Below are 24,684 nucleotides of genomic sequence, written 5' to 3'. Positions count from 1 at the left end.
TAATCCATCATGCCAGTAATGCTACATCTTGACAGTATTTCAGGTTAATTGCGTTGAGCCTTGCACATAGTGATGCCATCTGTTTTAACCATACTCTACTTTTTCAGGTCACGTGTTAGCAAATCTTTTGAAGCAGTTTTCCATGCTTTATCATCACAGCATTAATCTTATTGGTTAGCGTTTCCCCTAAAATATTGTTTCTTAGTGACATGAAATAGAATGAAACAAAAAATATCTACTACCATCTACCCTGAGCTTTATTTCTTTTTATTTTGATATGTTTTCTATATCCTAAGTATAGACTGTCTCTCACTGGAATCACACTTTCCTCCCAGAGAGGGTTAGGACAACATTCAAAACATTGCCAAATCTGCCTCATTCCTTATTTTAGGCCTCTGAATGTTTCCTATGAGAATGATCATCATCAGTTCACATAAATCAGCAGGTCCATACCTGTAAATGAGATTAATTAATACATTCTCACCCTGCTTGAGTTAGGAGAAGTGATCAGTTCAGCTTCATGTGCCCTAGGCTGGATGTCTTCTCTGCAATGCCAAAGCTTTATACTTTTAAATGCTCTGCTGGCCTTATGCTCCATACAAACTTCTTGTTCTTAACTTCAAAAACAGCTATCACCATAAAAACAGCTGCTTTGTGCTCCGCAAATACTTTGATTTTCAAACAAATGACAGAGACAAAGAAGACACAGAAACTGCTGATTCTTTCCATCAGGCATAAAAAAATGTTACATTTTGTTATAAAGTCTTTCATTTTAACAATGAAAGATGAAAACATGGTATAATTTACATTTTTTTATAATGGCTGAAGCCTGCTGATGGAAATATATCCTTCTTCTCAAACAGAGCAAATATCCCTTGTGCAACACAGGAGAATTACAGTTTCCTATGCTACCAACATTGACAGAAAGAGCAATTTAACAGGACATCTTAGCCCTTTGAAATGATATCTTTGTCTAACTTCACTTTGTTCCTCACCATAGGAAAGCTAAAAATTCAAGGTAACAACAGCAGAGTGCCTGTGGAAAACAATGACATTCATATATTTGTACACTTTGCTATCTAATGATGTGGGGTAACAGGGTAGGAAGAGAAGAAAAGTGGAGGTAGGAACAGGAACCACTGACAGAATTACCTAAGGGCACTAAAACTCAGACAAAAAGTTAAGGGCAGGAGTGCACATGGTGATTAATTGAACACTGCATAAAAGGCTGTTGCCTTTTTCCACGTGACATGGAGATGGATGCAGACCATGTCATGAAAAGAAGAAAAAAAGGAAGATTGCAGTAATTGTCAGAGCTACTTGTCCTTCATTTATCCATCAACAAGAGATGCAGCAGACTTTTAGGTAGGATATCTATTTCCTCTTGAACTAGATCTCCCAGCAGAGACAGCACAGGAGACCACTTCCATATGAGAAGTCAAATGACTGAAATGCAAGCTGATTGCTGCAGCTCTGGATGACTAAAACATTTTAAAATCCCTTTCCTGATTTACTGTGTTTCATATGTATCATACACACAAACAGTCCTTTATATTTATGCTGCTACAGTATAGGTGGAGTCTTATAATAATCTCTCTTGGAATTGAAAATATTTGCACTGGAACTGTTAAGTGTCTGGTAGCAATGCAGACTACACATTTTGAAAAATGTTTCTGATAACAATGTTTATTTGGAGAGGTTAAATGATTACTTTAAATAAATATGTTCCTCACCTAACACCAAAAGTGTGATTCAGATGATCAAGCAGCAATTTTTAAAATCAGAATTTGCTACAAGCTTGATTTCATTATTAGGTTTACATTGTCTTTAAGTAAACAGAATAATAAAGAGGGCAAGCACACACTGAAGTACCATAATCTAACTTGTAATTTCCTCTTCCATTTCTAGAACGAAGAAGGTTAAAAGCAAACTACCTCAAAGCTCTCAAGCACCCTCCCCAACATGCTAGTGAGGTCTATAATCAACATTTTTTCAAAGCAATAGTACCAGTGCAACTTTTTTTTTGCCACTACACAGAGGTGAGTTATCCATGCACCGTGCATCTCCAGGTACACAGGCACTTTTTGCTCATGCATATTCACAGGTGAGTGGGTACATGCAAAAAAAAAAAACCATGCAGAATTAAACACTTCCCTGCTTCCAGCATTATCTCCTTGCACTATCCATAGCATGATTCTGGTTGTTTAGTAGATTAGACACTCCTAGTGGCATCTCAACAGTGAAAGAAGGAAGTTTTGAATGACAAACCCCTCCAGCTGCTTTTATTGCAACTGCTTTAACACAGTAGATGCCAATATGGAAACATTTAGATCCAATTACAAGTATAACACATACTTAGACCTCCCTGTTCCTATGTTCTCTTCATTTTTAGAACTGTGAGATCTCGCAGTATCTTTCTGAGCTAAAATGGATCTCAGGTAAAATTCTCAGAAGTACCTGCAGCTCAGCTGACTTTAATGAGATATATGGTCTTTGGTGTCAAAACTGCTTTTGAAAATACTGCCTTTCAACTTCCCTTTGAATCCTATCCTTATTTGAATTAGATTCTGGGAAATTATATCCCAATAGTTTTCCAAGCTTTATCTATCACCGACAACTGTTATAAAAGCCCTTGCCAAATGTCTTAGGATTTCAGGTCAATCCCTCAGTGTCTCCACTCTAGGGACAGACTACTCTGAAGCTGCTCTCAGAGGTCAAATCTCATTCCAGAGAAATTTCACACAGTTACCATTTTGCTCTGAAGCAGAACAGGCTTCAGGGAGGTTCCCAAAGTCCCTTGCAAAGGCAGCAGGGGGAGGCCAATATCACCTCGCAGAGCAGGATGATAAAAGGCTTTGCTGCTTCACAGAAATTTCAAAAGAACCACTAAAGTATAATTTACCATTTTCCCCATCCCTATTAAGCTGGTAGTGTTTCTGACCATAGAAAATTCTCAATTATTCTTTTTTTTTTTTTTACTATCTTTTGCTACAGCATGGGTATAAGAAAGTTATTTGAGGAAAAAAAAATTGAAAACTACAAACATTTATGAGCAGGCAATATTTTTTCATTTCAAACTCATCATTAATGAACATAATGTTTGCTTTAAAATAGAAATATCATCGCTAGATGGAAGAACAAACAAATATTACAGATTTGATAGACTTCAGTTATAGTAAAATTACAAGGAAAACATTCCTTTGTATGCTAATGAACAAGAAAAAAACCTGTAAGAACAAAGTATCTCTGTTGACCACAGAGGGTGGGCTTGCTCTGAGATCACAAATAAAGAGGTAAATTATAACAAGGCACCTGGTGTTTGCAAAGCAAATATTTAAATTCCATCTAGCAACACAATACTTGCCTTGAAATGTGTAGGCTCTCAGTTTTTCTGGCACCTGGGAGAAGTTGCTTTGTTCACATTTTCAAACTAAGATTGCACAATACCAGCCAGCTACTTCAATGTAAGTGTGATTCAATGTAAGATAAGGGTATAGACAACCTCTGATTCTTATTTAAGGTTTTCTTTCTTTGTTTCTTTACCCAAGCCAGTAAATAAATAAAAAATCACCTTCGTCCACAATGTAAGAGTGCCTTTGCAGGAAAAGGAGTCTGGGAAGATTGAATACCATAATCCCATCTAATTTTGAAAATGATCACTGCTGAATGTTTTCTGAGGGTAAAAGTGTAATTGGTTATAGATCAATAAGTAATTTCATTCAAAAGGAACTCAACTGTTCCTGAAAGTAGAGACATTCTCAAATAAAAATCAAACTAACACATTAACAAAGTTCAGACTCATCTAAACAACAAAATTTTATACTTCTCTAGTTATGTTTTTCTCAATTGATCATTTATTTATGACGCCATAAAACTCCATATGCTTTCAATTTTGATTGCTAGTTCCTTGCTTTAAGGCAGCTGAAAGACTTTCTAAGACTTCCTAGCCTGACAGTCTTTCTTTCTGCTTAAGATTTACCATCACAAAAGAATGGTGAAATCAGAGGACCAAATTCTAATATTAACAATAAGCAGTCAGCTGTGATACACTGCAATTCCACTATTAGATTCCAGATTAAATCCCCCAGGATAAACATACCTTCCTCTGACACTGCTAAATTCTGTTCCATGTAATTACACTGCAACAAACTGTTCTATCTGTACAGGTAGCATCTCAGTATGATTTTTAATTGAAAAGCAGCACTGTAGCAAAAAAGGCATTTTGAATATGTCTGAGACCCTGTACAACATAATATGCAATAACCCAGTATCATTTAGCTCACTGTTGACCCCAAAATGTTCATTGACTGCTGTAATCACACACCGACAAAATAAATGTGAACCCCCACAAACGCAAGAACAACCAAGACAAGAAGAAATCTCATGCCTTTGGCGCTGATACTTACAATATGCAGCTCTAAATAATCTCCAAGGCCAGTAGAACTGTCCACTCGCACCAGCACAGCCTCTTTTTGCACAGTGCTAAACCCTATTGCCAGTCTGTCTGCTCGAGTGCTCGGCCGGTCGTTGGGAGGCCACGTGTAAGTGATTTGTCCACCACCTTTGCTAAAGATATACGTTGTCCCCGCTGTTAAAAACAAACAAACAAACAAACAAAAAAAAGAAATAAATATAATCAGCCCACTTGCGCTGGTGCAAATGCACGTGGAAATCATATGCCCTACATAAATCAGGTTCTCAGTCAGTAAATGGATTCATAGGCTGCATTTCAATGTGAAGAGGTTTTTTTCCTCTAAAAATTACACAGCAAGTGAAATATTAGCGGGTTTTATATTGTGCAATCAGCACTGAATATAACTTAATTGCAAATGAAACAACTTGAAATACCATAGCTCTGATTCAGAAATGCATAACTGTTTGGAAGGGTTCTTAAGCTTATGCTTGATGAACATATTTCTGTGATGTGTAGAACAGGGATGAGCTAAACCAAATGCTTTCCCCAACTGGACCTATGTGGAGAAATCAAGTAATTCCAGTGGCTGACAAAAAAAAAAAAAAAATGCAACTACTTAGTTACACAATGAAAACAATACATGATGGTGGCCAGTAAAGCAAGATGTCAACAAATACATTCACGTGAGATTTTTACAGATCTGAGGTTTATCATCTTGTGACAGATGGGGATAACAAGTGGAAACACTTTACTTGTCATGTCAGGACAAAGAGATTATTCTACCATCTGAGTAAGCAATGGCTTATTTGCATAATGCTCAATGTACATCTTTTAAAAGTGGAAATCTGTACACATTATATCCAGGGTGCACTTACAAAATCTATAATCTGTTTGAAACAATCTGTTGTGATCCAAAACCACTTAGCACTCAGGTGCTTAACTTCATCATCAACATATTTCCTCAGAGCTAAAATAGCAGCATATCCGGACGTTTTCCATTTAAAACTCGTATCTTAACAACAGCAACAGCACAGAGCAGGCAAATTGTTCATGCACTTGATCTTCCACAGGAAAAGTCACTACAAGCTATCTACTCCTTTTCCATGAGGCTAGGTCAAAGCTTAGGAGAAAGGTTAATTCATTGTAAATACAGAAGTCCAGTTTTACTCTCTGTCCTAAACTGTCCCAAAGTGTGGCTACTCTCAATTTTATTGCATTTTATCAGTTTATATTACATTTTATCTATTTTATTAAATAGCTAATGATAGGACAAGTGGGAATGCTTTTAAACTAAAAGAGAAAAGATTTAGATTAGATACCAAGAAAAAATTCTTTACTCAGAGGGTACTGAGGCACTGGAACAGGTTGTCAGGAGAAGTTGTGGAGACCCCACCCCTGGAAGGCCAGGTTGGCTGGGACCTTGAGCAACCTGATCTAGTGGGTGACATCCCTGTCCATGGCATGGGGTTGGAACTAGATAATCTTTAATGTCCCTTCCAACTCAAACCATTCCATGATTCTATGAAAAGTAATCCAGTTTACTCCAGCCAATGCTCTCACTCCATACGTCCCCTGTCCATGTAAGGAGACAGCACATAACAATTTTAACTCTTACTCTCTTTCAAGGCTGACCAAAAAAGCTGTAAGCATATAAAGGAATCTAAAATCCCTTGAACATGTGGACTTTTAAAGCCAAAGCCAAGAAAGACTGAAGGCCTGTACACTTACATCACTTGTTCAGTTCCCAGCTGTCTCAAAATCTTACTCTACTGCTAAACAAGACTGCTTTGTGTCAGTCATAAGCAAAAAGGACACTTGGTCTTTTTTAAAAGATCTTATATTTATTTCTAATCTCACTTTTGTTTTATGGAATTACATGCCTATTAATAAGGTTTTTTTGGCAATGCCTTCAATCTGTAATAATTTATGCACAGTGCATACCACTAAAGTCACTGTAAATCTCATTTTATATTAATACCCTTGTGGGATAGTTTCACTGTGCTTCAAGTGGATCTGCTGGCTTTTCTCTTGATGCCAAAATACCAATCAGCATGTGTTTCAGGAGAGCTTGTCAACTTCCTCAGCAAAGACAAAAGCAGGTCTGTTATTTAAGATTTCACTTACACTTTGAGCAAAATCAGGTTTTATCTTTCTTATAAAAAGAGTTTTGCGAGCGTAGTGAAGACTGGGGCTCTGCCAGGGATTGGTAATGGACATGGGCAAAAGGTGTCTGGCTTAGGAATGTGCGTGACAAAACCCTCCTCCTCCTGCTCTCCCACCCTTGCTTTCCTCCTAGGCAGTGGTCTGAAATGTGCAAGAAGCTGCTGTGTGTCATTAATCTCCAGTTACAATTCATCCCGAAACAAAGACACGTTAGACAGGCAATGTCACTGCTGATGGCCCCCAAGTTCTCCTCTTTGCTGCTACTGTTGTCTTCAAATCTCCGACTGATGAGTTGGGACCCTCGTGGAGTTTATGTCACTGTGGTGTCTGGAGTGAAAGGATTTGTTGATGAAAAACAGAGGGCTTGATCCAAAGCTCATTAAAAACAGTGACAGCCTTTCTGTTGACTTCATAAAACATTGTGTCAGGTCATGAATGAGGTTCTTATAAGTAACAAAAATGAGAAGGCTAAGAAAAAACAACTCCTTACACCTCAATACCACAGATGGAGCTGTTAGAATAGTCCCTAAGATTTAAGTGGCAGCGCATAATTCTCCTTTTCTTGGTTGTAACAGATGTGTTTACCCAATTAAAAGACAAAGAAAAAGCCTCTCAAGCATGGTGGAGCCACACTGAATACAATGACCCAGAAGTAAGTCTTCAGATCTGAACAATGAGAGGCTCTGCTGTTCTTATTCAGAGTGAATCTTTGCTGCGTTTTTTTTTTTTTTTTTTTGTTAAGTACTGCCCTTCAAATCAACCAGGGAAGAGCAATTCATTCCATACTGCTGCTGCACTGAAGGCAAGGTCAGTGTCGATGGAGCTGGATAAATCTAGCTGTAAATCTTAAACTACATAGAATAAACACCAAAGTTAAAAAAAAAAAAAAAAAAGTAATTCTTATTCACAAGAACATGTGGCTTATGGGTTTTTATGAGACAGCTTTCCCTCCTTTATAACTGCCCATTTTGTAGCTCTTCGAAGTAACTGTGTGTCTGGTGAAAGACTAATTAATCCACGCTGATGAATACAGATCTGCCTCTGTCTGAGCTGCACGGGGAGTCACGTTCTTCAAATTTCCTGTATTAATTATGGAAAAAATGGGTCGGAAGCCATTTGAGAATAGATCCTCTGGTGTTTATATTTCAAGAAAGACAAATATAATAATGTAAAATTTATTACTCTGGGATTGATCTCAGCTTATAGCCCGACCTCCCATTAACTATTAAAAGCTAGAAACCGAGCAGTTGTTGGAAGCAATCTTCCTTCCTATCAGTTTTGGGTATGGTAAGAAACAACAGAGGAAGCCTAATTCACTTGCTTCATGAAGGCTTTTATGCTCTCTGACAAACCTCATAATGTCTCTGCTGCTCTTTCAGAGCATTGTCACGAAAGCCCAGCCATCTCCCTTAGCTTGTGGCACTGTGTTGTTGGGGGCTTATCATCTCCAGGGAATTGAAAGCAGCGGAATTGTAATGGCAAGAGTAGCAATGCCATCAGCACAGCACTTGTAAGCAGGCAACTTTGCAACATGCCAGTTATCTCTCTCAGCCACAGAATTTACTGCATAATTCTTTATGCTTCCATGCATCTGCACAATGCTCAGGAAAAAATGTCCACACAGCTCTTTGAAATTCTTACCCGTGAAAGCACGGTTCCCATTGTAACAAAAATGCCAGTGGTCAAGATACAGTAATGTTTTTTAATGGCCTGGGTCTCTGAAGCCCTACTTGTTTGCAAAATTCATCTTTATGAAATAGTGCGTTCATTTCAGCACAGTCTGGCGGCAACTCAAGGACATCTGCTTACCTCTACAGTATTAAGCAGATAAATATTTTGTTTAGAACCCATTCACTGTATTTATTATTGTTTATGACTGCAAAGCTTTTCAATATTTATTGCTCTGAAGTCACATTTGATGTAGCTTAATAGTTTGCTCAAATCAACAGCTTTCTGCCTTCCTCACGTTCATTCCAATTTTGACTTTAAGGTATATTGCACTGAAGGGTAATGTACACAATTCCATTTATCCCATATAATGTAAGTAGCATAATGTTTATTTTCAACATTCACGTCAGGTTTCAAGTGCTGATGAAGTGAATGCAATGGTTTGATTGAGCTCTGGACTCTCATAAACTACGATTCCATGACACTCTGTGACTAAAAAACTGAAGACTGAAGCCTGTAAAGTTCAGTTATGAAAACTATTAACTGCACTTTCATTAATAGAAAAGTAATTTTTAACTATCATTAAAAATATGAAGGGTAAGGACTGCTAGTAACAAGAAATTACCCAATACTGTAATTTTCTTCTTTCTGTATCTTATCAGTACTTCATTCTGGGCTACATTGTGAACCCCCTTATTCCCATTGGGGAGTAATTACTTGCATTGATAAACCTGCTGAATCCAGTGAGACTATTTGTGTAGGCTACTATTAATTACCAAGAATGAAGAATTTAAAATATGAAAGCATATACATATATAAACATGATCAAACATCTTATATGAAAGCATTAATTATATTTACTGTGTTCAGAGGAGCATATAAATCTCCATTAATACTCATTTTTACATATTCATCTGTGTATTTTCAGTCTGCGCAAGCTGAAGTTCAGAAAAATACACAAAATTTCTGTACATATATTTGTAGAGATTTTCTAAGGTAAGTAAAGGAAGGAATGCTTCAAGCCAGAAACATGAAATGCCAGGGAGAGAGAGGGAGAGGAGGGGGTTTCAAAATTGTCCACTTGGTGGATTAAAATACAACCCTTCTGGATTACATCTCCCTAGGCTTTGATATGTTATTAATTATGTACACAGAAGAGAGAATATCTGCCACAGGGTTGAGGTGAGGAGGGGATGGCCATTAGGGTTAACCATGGGAAGGAGATGGAAAGAGCTGCTGGAGGAAATATTTCAAACTAAAGACCAGATTGAACTGAATGCTTCCTGAAGCCATTCTGATACACTCTCTCCCACAAATCTGGGCAGGAGCCTGAATATGGATTGTAACTGCCCTCCTGCAAGAGCAACGCTTATTTTATTTTGCTATTTGCTTATTTTATCTGCTATTTAATAGCAGAAGAGGTGTATTGCACGGGGAAAGAAAAAATGTTCAAAGGGATTATTGCCTGTAGCTCTCCAAAGAGCTTGAGCCACAAGAGTAGGAATGGATGCCTTATTTTCTGGCCAGATTCTCTTAGATTTGTGGATAACAGGGACAAGGAGAATATTGATGGTGCTCCTTTGAACAAGCTTGGAAAACCTTGACAAAAGTTCAAAGTGCTCCTGGAAATTTGTTGCTATTCCAAACAATTTCTAGTTAGGTCCTTGTACCCATCTGACTGCATGCCTGAACCAGGACTGTTAAAAACAGCCTTAACATTTGTCACCTGTAGGGTCACAAACTGCACAGCATAATTCCTTAGTAATTCCATTATTTCAATCATTGCTTTTCCCTTCTTCCAGAGTAACTGTAACAAAACTCACTGACCAAAGCAGCACTGACAAAGATCATTGCTGGGTTTTGTTGTTAATATTGTCATTAATAATATCATCTTCTCTCTTCAGGTAAAGATGCTGAGGAAAATAGAGCAGACAGAAAATGTCTATCAGAGTCCTGTCAGCCTTTTGTGGACCCCACATATCACTGTGCTACAGCTGAGCTCTAAAGTTCAGTGTTTCTATGAGAGATGCTGAAGCCACAGCATTGCAACACCTCAACCAACTCAATCAGCTGGAGCAATTAATTTAAATGAACCAACAAAGCAGTATCTAGTACTACTAATTCAAGCACAATTTTACATTGCATTATAGAACTCCTCTTCCCAAAGCACTAAGGTGACCCTGATTTGCTTTATCAGAGCCTACAGAGCTTTCCATCACCCTGCATCCAATTTTTTAAGAGAGACCTATAAACCAGTGCTGTGTGTGGTTTATTACATTCAGCTATGCCTAAGAGCTGTCTCCAGGTAAAGGTCTAAGTGATAATAGAACCAACACAATCCCAAGTCACGCTGAGCATCCTGCCCTTTCCAGTGGCATTTGTTGAAGATTCAGGGTTCTAACACACAAGCAAAGCTTTTTCCTCAGACCATAGGAAAAAAACCCTAAGAAAACCATTCCTTTTTCTCCTTCTCCTTTCTTCCAGTCTATGGCATTGGTATTTGGACAGTTGTTTATGTTTTACCTTCTATGCATAATAAAGTGGGTGAAAAAAATACTGCATTCCTGTTCTAAAAGTTTTTGTTATTTAAATTCCCCAGCTGATATCAAGCTCTATTGATAAAAAGGGTCAGTAAGTGACAAACAACTAAAATTTTTGAGTAACAATGGCTCAACAAACATGTATGTCTATAAAGAACAACCCTGACACAGTTTAACATCAGTATTCCAAATCAGCACCATCCTTAGCACCATAAATGACACAGTTATAAGAAAAGTTTCAAAGAATTGAAGGAATTTTCCAACTAGAGCGATTTTAATATTTTAAATCAAGTAGCATCTTACACCTGAAATGACCCCATTGATTTAGATTAGACCCACTTAACTGGAGTAAAGTGCTACTCAGTTTGAGTAGGGACATTGAACTAAGAGCCTCCAATTGTGTTTAAAATGAATATAATTTTGAGAAGGACCTTAGCTAAGCAAGAGGTAGCTGAAAGGACTCCTAAGAGAATAGAAATAAGGAGTATCTGTTCATCTGACTTATTACCAAAACATGACTTGATTAAGTGAATGTCAATGGACTTGTTAGTATTATGGCACTGATTCTGTAAAATTATTCTTATTGGCTTCGAAACATCCACAGGCAAAAAGTTCTGTGGTTTGTTGAACTCATAAATATGTTCACTTACACAAAAAAAAAAAAAAAAAATCACTATTTATTTTATGAAAGGATACAGTCTAACAAAACCTGACACAGAGTGATAAAAGAAAATTATTGTTCTCCAGATTCTCTCAGTTTAAAAATTTTATGGGCTGCCTATTACCTATTACTTTTCCAGTATGGCTGCTGTTTAAAATCAATTTGAAACATTTCTGTATGAAATGTAAGGGCCTTGGACCTTTATGCAATGTAGATGGGTGGAAAATTAGATATTTTGGAAATTAAAGCCTGCTTTAAATGTCATATTGCACTCAACATAAAACATTTTAATCCATTAAAACTCTATTAACATTAACAAGGACACAACATGTCTGATTCTTAAAGCTTGCCAAAAAGTCAGATGGAAATTAAAAGCCAAGCATCTATAAATAAGGGAAGGTTTTATTCCTCCTACAACCTTGTCAACATATAGTTAAAGATAAATTTCTTGAATGCTGTCTACAGAAGTGGAAATTGTGTGGTTGAGAAACACATATGAGAAGGCAATGGATTGAAAAGTATTTCTAAACAGATAAAATGTAAAGGCACTGTTAAGGAAACTTCCCTGTCTGACCATCCAGGAGTCACCCTCACAGCCCCTGAGCTGGGACCTTCCCAGCTACACCCCCACACTCACACAAGCACACCAAGCCTCCTTCCCTTCACCCTGGGCTTCCCATAGCAGAGTCCCAGACCCCCAGAGCCTTAAAAACAGTCTAGTCATGGTGCTGAACAATAGAATAATGAAATAAAATAATAGCTCAGTCTGCTGCCTTCAAGGAGGGATCCTGAGCTTTTATAACACAGTCCAAGAGCACCAAGGCTGTGTGGTTGGCTCCTGCTGGCGAGGCCACAGGTCCCTGAGCCCACCTGGGCTCAGGGTTGGGTTCCTGGCCCTCCTAGCCCAGCCTGCAGCTCACTCTGCAGCCACACACGGGGCTACCTGCACTAAATGTGCTCCTCAGCACATTCAAGGATGTCAGACTGAAGTCAGTAAAGCCGAGTACTCTCAAAGACAATAGGACTATTCCAGTCTCCACACTCCTCACATCGGGAATTGTCAAGGCCTAAACTTCGATTTAACCACAGCTGCAACCAGTTCCATTAAAATAAACTACCTGCACATGCACTGATTTGCTTCTTATGGCTTATTAGTTGGTCCAAATCCAAGGTGAACACAGAGAAAGGGTTGGTAAGTTGAAGGGATTTGTAACAGGATGCAGGAACTAGGACATTAGCTCAAATACTATGCAGGTTGATAGACACCAAATGTTGTCACCATCTGTTGGTGCCCTATGTGAAATCATTCAGTGGTTCTAGTCCAGGGACTTTACAAATTCAACAGATTCAACCTGGCAAAAGTTAAAAATTCCCTCAGCCAAGTAACGTGAGCTGTTAGAATTTCCAAGCTTGCTGACTCAGCTGGGAAGCCAGTAAGTTGAAGACAGAAACTAGGACCTGAGTGTCTCTCACAAAAGTAGCTCTGCACAGATGTGCACATAGGCCAAAAACTCGTAAATGAAAAAACAAAATTAAATTTTCCTTGTAAAGGTCCATCAAAAGGAAGTGTTCTTGTCAGAGAAATGATAATTATTTGTAAGTCATTATTTCATGCAAAATGTTAGTGCCTGAACTTATGTTTTTATTCAAGCACCTACAGCAGTATCCTGATTCTCAGAAGTGCTGTTGCATTTCTGTCAACCTTTAAAAATAACCCCCCTGTTCTTTAAATGGGGATCAAAACATTTGAAATAGCTGGCCTTAAGTCATTTAATAGTCTTAGAATGGACAGGAGCTTGGCTGCAAGTGCCTAGCATGCTTCTAGGCTAAAGTCTTTATTTCTTATTGGCTTTCTTACTAATACAATATTCCAGCTATCCAGTCTTGCATTAACCTAGTTATTTTTAAGTGACGTTTATATTATGTTCCTCACTAAATTGTGCATCACATAATTTAATCTTGAAAAATCCTTAGAGAGCTTTCAAAAGTAGCCAAAACTTCTCTTGGAAGAAAGGTATAGCATGCTGAAAATGAAAGCACTGCTAACTGCAAGCCTGCTAAAGTCACTGAAAAATGATCCACGCCCAAGGATGTCAGATGCCGGACTAAGATAAGATGTTGATGCTGCTCCCAGCAGAAAGATGGAACTGGCAACAACAAAAATTACAGGGTTTGCTGAGAGGGAGTCTCTGCTGAGAACAGGTAATTGTATTATGGGCAATGTGCAATGAAGTTTAATTTTGCTTGTTTGCCAAGGTAGTGAAGAGTAGTAAGACGTTCTGCAGCATACACGTTCTCCTACTGATTACTCAACTACTAATATTTAGCAGACAAAAATATTCTTGTAGCAGCATTTCTGAATGTTTTCCAGTAGACAGACATGGACTATAGCTGAAGAAAAATAGAAAGAGCACAGTTTCTTAGAGCTGTTACATTCTGAAAGGCAAAAATAGCAACTATTCTTCTTGTTACAGAAATGAAATCAAATGAAATGCAAGAGATGCAATCTTTGGAAAAACACCAATCCTCCCTGAAGCACATGAATCCACCCCTGAAGCAGCTGTTCAGAGGCATCTCAGAAGGAGACCTGGCACGGGGAAGGACTGATGAGCAAGTTGTATATTGTCTGCAGTCTTGTGGCATTGTACCCTCTCCCCAATTCCAAGCATGAACAAAACTTCAGGATATTTTAGTTTATATACAAACCAAGTTTTAAAGCCAAAGATAATCTTCTCCAGCATTATATGCACTCAAACCTCCAAAAAGTATCAGGTAAAAGAGGAACATGATATAAAAGTGTCTGCTTGGTTGTCTCAAAAGAGCTTGAAAATAATAATCAGCAAGCTGCCACAAATGATACTTTATTTGGAGAGTTTTTGCAGTCATTATCCCGAGGGTTGACTTTGGAACATCAGTGTTTACTTACATTATCAAATCTGTGCATGAAACAAACAGTGTTTAATGGGGGTACACAGACACAGCTGCATTTGTACTTGAATCTTTAAGGTTATTAGACCATTATAATAAGAGCTACCAGGGGCCAGCCAGGTTGGGCCAATTCGCTTCCTTCCCACTTCTTTCTGTTCTACTACATAATAGATTTTCAACTGAGGCCTGGCACAGAAACACTACATGCTTTGTCATTATGGTAATTGCTGTCATTCTTCTTTGCAAAGTCCTTATGCTGTTGTTTGTAAGCAACAATTCTCCACCAGATTCAGAGGATAAAGAGCTGCAGTGAAAAACATGCATCTTAATGCTTTTCACTGGGTTACACAGTTAGGAAATCAGAGAGCCTGGTTTAACCACTGCATTCCACAACAATGTTTGGAGAGAACTTGACAAAACAGTTTTGGACTCCAAACTGTTCAATCATCTCACCAGGGACTAAACTCAAGTGCTGGCTCTGACACTCCATACCCAGTGCTATCAGAGTAACTTAATTCACTTGTGCATGCAAGAATGATGAGCAGTTAATTAATCATCCTTTGAAGACTAACCCAGACTAATTAGTGCAGTGATATTGTGTAGGCCACTCACTTCCAAGGGTCTGGCTGGAGGAGATTACAATTGGTTTAATACCCTGAAGTGAAGATGAGTATTCAATAGTTTGGGAAGCCTTACTTTAACACAGCACCTTATAATGACGTACGCAAAGATGTCAAGAATCCTTCAAAATTGTGATACCAACACATGTGGGAAATAATTCTGTGAAGGAAGGTGCTCAAGAATAACCCATTTTTCAATAAGCATTCTTCTGAGTTTGCTGAAAAAACTCAACCCAAAGTAAAACAAAACATTTCCCAAGAAAAGAAAGAAAAACAACATTTCAAATACACTAAACACCAGCCCTGCAGAATGAACTGCAGCACACCAACTTGGAAGTTTTGAGGATTCCTGCACTACAGCATTTTCTTACAGCTGTTCTGTAGCATAAGACATATTTCTAGGTACGTTTCTGTATCTCACACAAAAATTGATTTCATTGAAGAAACACAAATATTCAGATAGGAACTGAATGCTATTTGACTTAAAAATTATTCAGTTAAATTTTAAAAGTCATAAGAAGGCTCTCTGCCTATTCACGTAATGAACATCAATCAGAAATTAAGAATCCTCTAAATCCAGAAGGTTTTGTCCATATCCTGTTTAGCTCTCAAAGGACACTACCTACTCACATGCTGGAGTCTCAGTAAGGAGGCTATTCAATGAGAGGTTGTGTTTGTGATGATATTGCCAGCATTTGTAATAACAATGCAACCTAAACACTGCAATTAAACAACAGAGTAGTATTTTTGGAATACCCCCCCCCCTGCTGTTCTAAAGTGTATTGTGAATATTAACATATTCCAGTAAATTAGTTTGCTCTCATTACCATAAGCAATTACTTACTGTTTAGGTGCTGTTGATATTAAATTGGCAAGCAATTTGCAAGAACTAATACATAGCATAAAAAACTTTTCAAAATTCTAACAGTATGAAAAGTGTTTCTAGTAACACAGTCCCTTACATATAGATGTCTGTCTCTAAAAATTCTTTGTATCTCTTCCTATAAGTTTGTTTTTTTTTTTTCCAGCAGCAAGTGGATAACTAACTACCTGAGGCTCTGTGACAAACTCTTTATAAACTTGGTTTTGATTCTGTGGAGTAAATCATAAATACCTCAGGGCAAATGCAACAGTAACATCTTATTCACACCAGAAAAAGAAAATGTTTTCATGCTCATTTTTGAAAATAATAGTTTAGAAAATATATCAATGTGAAGTTCAGTTCTTTGCTCTCAAAGCTATTACTTTCCTGATACAACACTGTCAGATGGTGAGGGTAAATCAACGCCTTTGTCCTCAAGATACAGCCGGGGACAGAACAAGGCATGGAGAACCTGTCCTGCTTTTAGCAATAATGACACCATAAGCCTATTTCTCTTCAGTCCAAGAAAGCAGTAATCCCAAAGGCAATAACCTCCAAACTAAAACCCCAAGTTAGGAAAGAACCAGGACTACTTTTCTGAAGGACACTTAGTGAATGTGACAGACATTCCTGGCCGGGTGCTCTGCTTAGCCACAGAAAATGCACAGATCAAGTAGCACAACCCAAACATAACCCAAAGAGCTCTGTGGGGAGTCTAAAACAAAGGGAACAATTTGCTTTGTTCCTTAGCTTGCACCTTGGCCCCAAGTTTCAAACGGGAAGGGCTGCATGTCTTTTGGCTCACGTGACTGCTGCACATGGAAAATCATGCCAAGGATGATGGCCAAAGGAAGGGTGTGGAATGGCTGTGCTACGGTGCACTTTGTGCCAAAGTCTAGCTGCCAAGGTGGTGAGCAGTCAAAGGTTGAACTCAACGATCTTAGAGGTCTTTTCCAACCTGAATGATCCTGTAAATAGGTTATTCCTTCCCCTGAGTCAGCCTGGAGAGCCAAGGAGCAAAGATCCAGCAGCCCTCAAGCACCTCAAAGCTGTCCCTACAGATACAGGATGGGCAGGTTGATCCTTGTGCTCCTGGTGAGCTGAAGGAGCTCAGCATGCCCAAGTGGGATTCCCATGTTTCAGTAATGCACTCATTGATCTGATCTGGTAGGATCAAGCACCTGTTGAAACCACACCTTCAGCTGCAGGTATGAGGCCACAAACTGCTTGTATGGGCATTGTGCCTAGCTGTTTATGCAAAATTGCCTTTAATGCAACTGTGAACCTTAATGGGGACCTTGGGAATCCAGAAACAAACCACAGTAGTTTGAGCAAGTCCCAGAACACATTCATAAAGTATAACTTGTGAGCTCAGGTCCCAATCTTTCAGGCTATGTTTCAGTCTGGAACCAATTACTATAACCATCTTATCTTGCAGAATACACAAGACTGTAATAGAAACACGAATGCACCTTTAACTCCAGGAGCTCGTGGTCCCTGTCTGCTGTGCTCAACTTTGTACTCTGCTGTTAGAGATTATTGGGTTGAAAATATCTTTGCTAAAATTAGGCACAACTTTTAAAAATAATGTAGTCAGTTCTTAAATATATTTTCTCTTATTCAAAGCTGGAGCAATTTAGCACCTTTCTTGTCACTCTCTTTAAAAAAAATAAGTTTTTAAATGATTATTTTTGAAATCAAATCTTCCAATTAACTTTGTGAAGTAAAACCACAGACTTTTGCAGCTAAAAATGATGTGTACCTCGGTCTCTGAAACAAAGTAATGAAGTTCTCATCTGATTAGCAAACCCAATGTTTTGTACTTATTGACCTTGAATTAAAAAAAGAAAAAATTGAGCAATGTGTTTGTAATGAGAGTAGGGCTTCAATCACTTCATATTTCCCCTTTAATCAATCCTCCATTCCCTTCTTCTTCTAATCCTAATCTGCAAGAGTTCTGACAAATTGTTTGGTTTTCCACAGTGTTATAGCCATCATGAGAGCTCTCAGAGCCACGGGACATGTCTCCAAACTATTCTCCTTCTTCTGCTTGGAGAAAAAAATACCTTACAGCTGACATTCAATATCAATGTCCTTAAACTACTAACTCCTTGTGGGCTAAAAGAGAAGGAATGGAAGCATCAAATTACATTTTGATAAATAAAAGATGATGCATAACAGCATACAAGGAAAAACAAATTTTTCACAAATCCCAAAAGAGATATTTCTACATTTTCTGGAGAAATCCCAACTCATCTCCATTCAGGATCTTGGCTGTCCATGACATTTAGAAACAGGATTGTTAAACTAGAGCTAGAATAAAAAATGTAGGAATATTTCCTTAAACAGCAATTTCTATCCATTTCAACCAAACCTCCTTAATGTTTGTAGACCCAAACATGGCTTTTTCATATCTGTATTACACAGAATCTTAGCAGTGGTGAAAAACGTCATGATTCATGAACAGGATTCCTCCCTGTAGGCTCATAATTTAATAATATCAAAAACTAAGGGAATCTGAACTTTTACTAAGAAAGAGTAGATTGTTAGAACTAACAGCTGAAATGAGAATTTGCATATGTGACCCCAAAATAGCTTAAAGCTACCTTAAAAAACAAAGAGGAACTCCCAGCTTGCAAATTCAAATAACAAGGTACTTTTATATTCCATAGCAGCTTTTCATCCTCTCTCAAACTTAAACTTGCATGTGAGCACTTCCCCTGCACAGATCAGGTGTGAGTTTAAGGGAAAGATGAGGGTAATAAAGGAAAAATACAGAAAAGGCTTTGGATTAGAATTGCACTGTCCCTCCAAGAGTAAAATCAACAGAACAAAACTGATGCTTACAAAAGAGTCACAAGAGGGCACAAGCAAGGATAAGAATGTTATGAAGTAATTAGTGTTGCCCTGTGAGCCTCTTTATGCTCATGCAAACAAGCATCTTTAAAAGACACTGGACTTAATGATCAAGCCTTGCTCTGAATTGTTGTGCTGCTGGCTGGAGAAGCCGACTGTTGTTAGGTCAAGCTGATAAACTTGACATAATTGTAAAGCACAGCCAAATCACATGCAAATCCTCTGGATGCATGTCAAACAAGCCTGGATCCCTCAAACACCAGGCTGTTATCCCTGTGTTATCCCTCTTCCCTAGGTCAGCAGTAGTGTCCAAGAGACTTAGTGGTACACTGCTTCAGGAAGCTGATGCAGCTCAGCTCAGCCTCTTCCTCCTCTGGGATAGCCTGCATGGCCCTTCTGGGTGCTGTGGATTTAAACTGTCAGTGCACTCTCCTCCTGGAACCTGTGCCAGTGAGCACTCCAGTATTTTGTGGATGTTTTAGCTGCTCAAGGGATTAAACTCATTGTATAAGACAAAACCGATTAAAAAAAAAATAAAGAATGAAAGTCACAAAACTGCAGATAATCAGAATCCATGCTGTTCTCCAGTAATGCAAACATAACTGATAGTCAGCTTCTACAAAACCTACCTAATTAGAGCTGTTATCAAAATGAAGGTCATGTTAAAGAGTACTAAGCACACCCTCTACTTACACTGATATACATGTTAATGTTCATCAAAGTAATTTCTGTTTTAAAAGGGATGATTATTTAGTACCATTATCAGTCTCAGCCTCAATACTATGCTGCCACTATTATGCAGAGACCTCATCTTCAGAAAAAAGATTTATTATCTCAAGTGCTGAACCAGTATGAGCTCCATATCTCAGACAACATATAGCTTCTGCAAAAAAAAAAAAAAACACCCAAAAAACACCCCCATTCTGTTTGAGCAAGACACTGTGCCCCTTAGGCTTCCCTTCAGTGGACGTGGTGACCTGGATCCTTCATCAATAATTAATTTATTAATTCTGGACAGCATAGAGTAAACTGCTTTCTGTAGCAATTTGCTCTGGTGGAGGAGAGCTATTGAGGAACTTTCCCCTCCCTTAACGGAGACACTTCAGCTGTCACTGTATAACAAGCAATGTTTTCCCTCACTTCTTTCAGCTGCTTTCCAAGTTGACAGTCTTAAGAAAGCATTTTCAAAAGAAATCAAACTGGTATGTTTTCCTTATGCCCTTCTATGCAAGGTTTTATAAGGGAATAAAGTGCCATTTCATCTGAAAAGATACCCTGAACTATTATATTTTGGGATTTTCTGCCTCAATGTGTTTCATTTATTTACTTGCACTCAAGACAGATAGTAAAAGAGCAAACAGCCTGACCTTTGGACAATTGTCAAAAAGCCCAACTCTGCAACTACAACAACCAGTGTGACCTTCTTCTCTGCCTTCAGCAGCCAACAATCACACACAAGGAAGGAAAAAAGCAGCCTAGCCTGGGTAGAAAACTGGACTCAGTCAAGTAACACAGCCTGTTCTCAAAGCACTCGTAGATGAGCACTTTGTGAACCCTCTCAGAGCATCTGGGACCTACCAGCTGAATTCCAGAGCTGTTCCCTGTGACACCCTGCCAGCAGCAGCAGCTGCCAGCTTTGCCAGAAGAGATTTGTACACGTTTCTGTAGCTCTGTCACCTCAGACTGGATATCTCGCATCATCTGTTTTTTCTGAGGGCACCTTAAACACCTTATTATTTACTCCTCCATAATCCATATCCAATTTTCAGAGCTGGCAGGAAGGCTTTTTTTTTTTTTTTTTTTGAGGGTATGGCTCCATGCACAGAGACCTGAGAGTCTCCAGCCTCTACCCAACACACCACTAGAAACCAGGGTAACTTCTTCCCAGCAGCACAAGGGCTGCATTATAGGCCAGAGTCTGCTTCCAATGGATTTCCAGGGTCAAGATCACCAAAAGCATTTATTGCATCAGAGCTGGGAAGTAAAACACAAAGCAGATATAAATGAAGAGGAAACCTATCACGACCATTGTTAATTCTCAATAGTTCTACACTCCAACCAAAACACAAACAGCATAGGTCAGTCCTTCTCTTAGAAACAGAAACAGCCACTGTGTTTTCTGACTCCTTTCTATACTGCATCAAAAGTGGCTTGGTTTTATTAGGAGAAATATACAGTGCAATATCCTGTGCCATGCAATATGCTCCACGACTCAGAGGGGATGTGGTTGATTTTATTGATTCAGTTTTCACACTACTGTAACCCCATTATTGCCAGCAGAGCAACTGGAAACTGCAAGCAGATTCTAGATTGATAGACTCTGATATTTCTAATTTTCTAAAGTATACAGCTAGCTTTATTTCTTTTCCTTGCCTTTTTTTTTTTTTTTTAATTTGGATTTTCCTTTCTATTAAACTCACCACTGTGGGACACCTGCTCAATGGTACTGTAGTAAAAATGGCACAGAATTCATTCCATTAGAGGCATTTATTGGTATTATTAGGATTTTACAACATGATAGCATAATCTATCCTTTGCCTGAAGTAAACACTCTTAAAGGAAAGTCCACAGGGAGAGTACAACTGAAGCATTTGTTAAAGTGGTGAATACTAATCAGATATATAGCTGGAGGAAAAAATAATGTTCTAACAGGAAGATACAGCAAGTAGACCACAAGACAAGCACGATACCAAGGAATCAAAATATGGCTGTAGCATATACTTTGGAGCAATAAGAGGGGGAAAAGAAATCAAGGACAAAACGGCAGGGGGAAAATATGACTGTCACTATTAGGAGCTAGAGAGAAAAGCAGGACAGAAAGCTAAAGATTTGAATGCTTGAAATCAACACAGTGGGAAAGCCAAGCCAAAGATTTCCCAGCTTGTGTCTCCTGGCTCTGTTACAGCTCAGCAAGAGACTACCAGGGTTTCAAGCTACCACCCACATTGTAAGGATTGGAGGATACCTGGATTCTTATGGATCTTGTTGGAGATTCTTATGGGTGTGTTGCAGGATGCTTAGGCTGTTAATCACCATATTATACCTCTGCTATTCAAACAGGTCCAGCATTTCCTGTAATCTTCTAGCTCTTTATTCTATGTTTTTTCCTGTGTTGGTGCTGGTCTTGATGCTATCGGATTCTTGTCCACAGAAACGTTAACTACACTTGGGGCTTCCATGAAAATACTTGGTAATAATACAGCCAATCATTTATTGAGCTCAAAAGCAGGACTGTAGCATAAAGTGCACAATAACACTGCCTATTTAGATCATCTGAGATAACAGTCTCATAAATTGTGACTATGCTTCAAGTGATCAACATTGACTCTTAATAGGCCTATTACAAGGTCAGCAAGAGAGGATAAGGAAAAAAAAATACAGCCTCTACTTGTTTAGAAGTCAGATTTGCCATTTAGTATTAAACCAAAGAAAAGAAAAAAAATAAGGCATACTGTACACGCACAACAGTGTCTGAAGTATCAGCAAATACCATTTAAGAAATCTTTTCATTTCTGCCCATTTTCATTTTATTAAGTCATTATGACAAAGTAAACGCACTCAAAGCAAAATATTGATCCCAGAGACTGTTTCTTTTCTCACAAATGCCAAAGTAAATTAGGAATAACTCACCTGCAAACAACTGAAGAGAAACAAACTGCAGTGTAACAATAAGAGATTCTCTCCAGAGCTGTAAAACTGGAAGCACCACTCGGAAGGGGTGGTATATTCTGTGCTACCTCCCCGGGGTAGACACTGACACAAAGGGATGAAGCTGTCCTTTTGGAGGGAAAGTGCATAAATACATCTCCAAGAGTTGTGTCTCCCTTTTTTGCTTTAGCACTTTCCTAAAGAGCTAAGTGGCAGCAGAAAGAATTCCTCCCTGGGATGCCTGACTGCCTGTGGCTAGCTTAAACACAATGCCTAAAGTTGAGATGCCTGTTCCAGGTGAGAGGACTCACAGTTCCTCAATAAATCCCAGAGCTATTTACCCTGGTTAAAAGCAGACAAAAGCACTGCTAACAAGTTCAGCTGCATGGGGAGGGGCTGATCTTCCCTGATCACACAGGTGGGAGAGGAGGAGCAGTTCAGAGGACAATAGGCAGCAAAGGAGAAATTCCCAAATTGATAATTTAAAAAAAATATAGCAAGAACAGTTTGTGATAAATAATCATTTAGGCTTTGTTAACCTATCATCAGATGGAGACAGGCAAGAACAGAGAGGAGACACACAAAAGATTTTCTTTACATCAGCCCCGAGTTTGTACAGTGTTGAAGCTTACCATTAATTTTGTAACTTTGAAACTTTTACTTAAAACTAGTTCTTTCAAAGTAGTTTGTAAAATTCTGTAGCTGTAGTTGATTTGCCAGCATTTTTCCTTTCAGTTCACACACAGGTAATAGACAGCACAGGGAGAATGCTACTAATCAATCTCATCCTCAGGCCACATCAATTTTGGATTTGTATCAACCCAATTTTACCTAAGGTAAATCGCTGCTTCAACAGAAAAAAAGCCAGAAGATGAATATTTGAGGAGGAGTAAGGTGGTACATGAGGCTTCCTCCAAGACCTGGAAGAAGTCCAGAATAAATGCCCAGTAGGACAGAAAAACAAATAGGGAAAAAAAAAAACCAAACCAAACCAAACAAAACAAAACAAAAAAAAAAAAAAAAAAAAAAAAAAAAAAAAAAAAAAAAAAAAAAACCAACTTGCTGGTAAACAAACAAAGAGAAAACAACACAACAAAAAATATATTTTGGTAGTAAAAGAGAATTATCACATTTGCCCAACTTCAAAGAAGGTAGAACGTCTCCAGAGACACATTTGCATTGAGCACAGCCCTATTAAAATTGATGACAATTATTATTTAAGGAAAATCAACCTCTGTTCCTAAAGGGGAGAATGCCACATGATGAAATGTGCATAAGAAAACAAGACAGCAGCTAATTCTAGGCACCAGAATCAAGTGATCTGTGTAGGATCCTAGACAGTCCAAAGAAGAAATTTCACTTTCTACAGAAGATTATTCAGAGCACCTGTAATTTTGAATATGCCCAGGAAATAGATAAGGGGACTCCAAAGTCCTGAATTAAATCAGAGCTCCAAAGTTAGGACTGTGAGTATTGTCAAGATAGTCATAGGCCCAGTTCCCTGTTCCTAGAGGGAAAAGTGTAACTTTCATGGAAAACCACAAGTACTCTACTTTCATGATCTGTCTTATCCCTACTAAATCAGGAGATTATAAATTTCACCTAGTGCATTAGGAATTAAATGCCCACCTGCGTGCTAAGAAGGAGCAATAAAGTTATAATTTTCTTTTTTTTTAAATTTTTTTTGGTTAATGAATAGGGATGAAACATTTTCACCAGCAGCAGTTAGCATCCAATGAAGTGTCTTGCTCCTTGCAGTTGAAAAAGAGATCCAAGAGCAGTGATGAATGACTGCAGATGAGTAGGTACATTAAGCCTACACACACAGTGCATCCTGAGCTGCTGCTGCTGTTTGCATTTACTATAAACAGGGTTAAAAAATCAAGAGAAGAGGGTCTGGGAGGAACAAAAAATGGGGGAAATGCAGTGTGAGAGAATGTGTATTACACTGCAAACAGAATCAAAGAGAAATCCAGCACAGCCTGGGAATACAGCAGGAAGGGAGGGCCTGAAGGCTTCCCCTTTTTCACAGAATGTGAAGCAAAGTTCATTCCTGTGAGTTTCAGCAGGAGATAGGAAGAGTATTTCAAAGCCCAACAAGATACCTTGGACACTACCTGTGGGGCATTACAGGACTCTTGTACTGACCAGAACTGTAAAACAAAACCAAACCAAAAACCAAACAAACCAAACAAACAAACACAACGCCTGATTAAATTAAGCAAGTGGAATACATGCTGGGAAACAGCTGGAAAACATGGAAAATAAAGGGAGAAAGAAGAATAAAAGTTGTTAGCTAGCAAGATGAAAGACAGATCTATAGA

At 38.5% G+C, this 24,684-nt stretch overlaps 1 protein-coding gene across 22 annotated transcripts in view; it reads right to left on the bottom strand.

Moving 5' to 3' along the window:
* The window catches only part of NRXN1 (neurexin 1), a 673,696-nt gene that overhangs the window by 205,942 nt on the left and 443,070 nt on the right, over nt 1-24,684 (bottom strand). For all 22 annotated transcript variants that reach the window (XM_053937300.1, XM_053937286.1, XM_053937282.1 and 19 more), the window contains one exon: nt 4,407-4,588. In XM_053937300.1, coding sequence (XP_053793275.1) covers nt 4,407-4,588 — 182 coding nt within the window. The remainder of the gene's footprint in view (nt 1-4,406; nt 4,589-24,684) is intronic.

This window comes from Vidua chalybeata, chromosome 3, assembly GCF_026979565.1.
Source record: "Vidua chalybeata isolate OUT-0048 chromosome 3, bVidCha1 merged haplotype, whole genome shotgun sequence".
Classification (NCBI taxonomy): Eukaryota; Metazoa; Chordata; class Aves; order Passeriformes; family Viduidae; genus Vidua; species Vidua chalybeata.
This window is presented reverse-complemented; position numbering and strand designations above follow the sequence as displayed.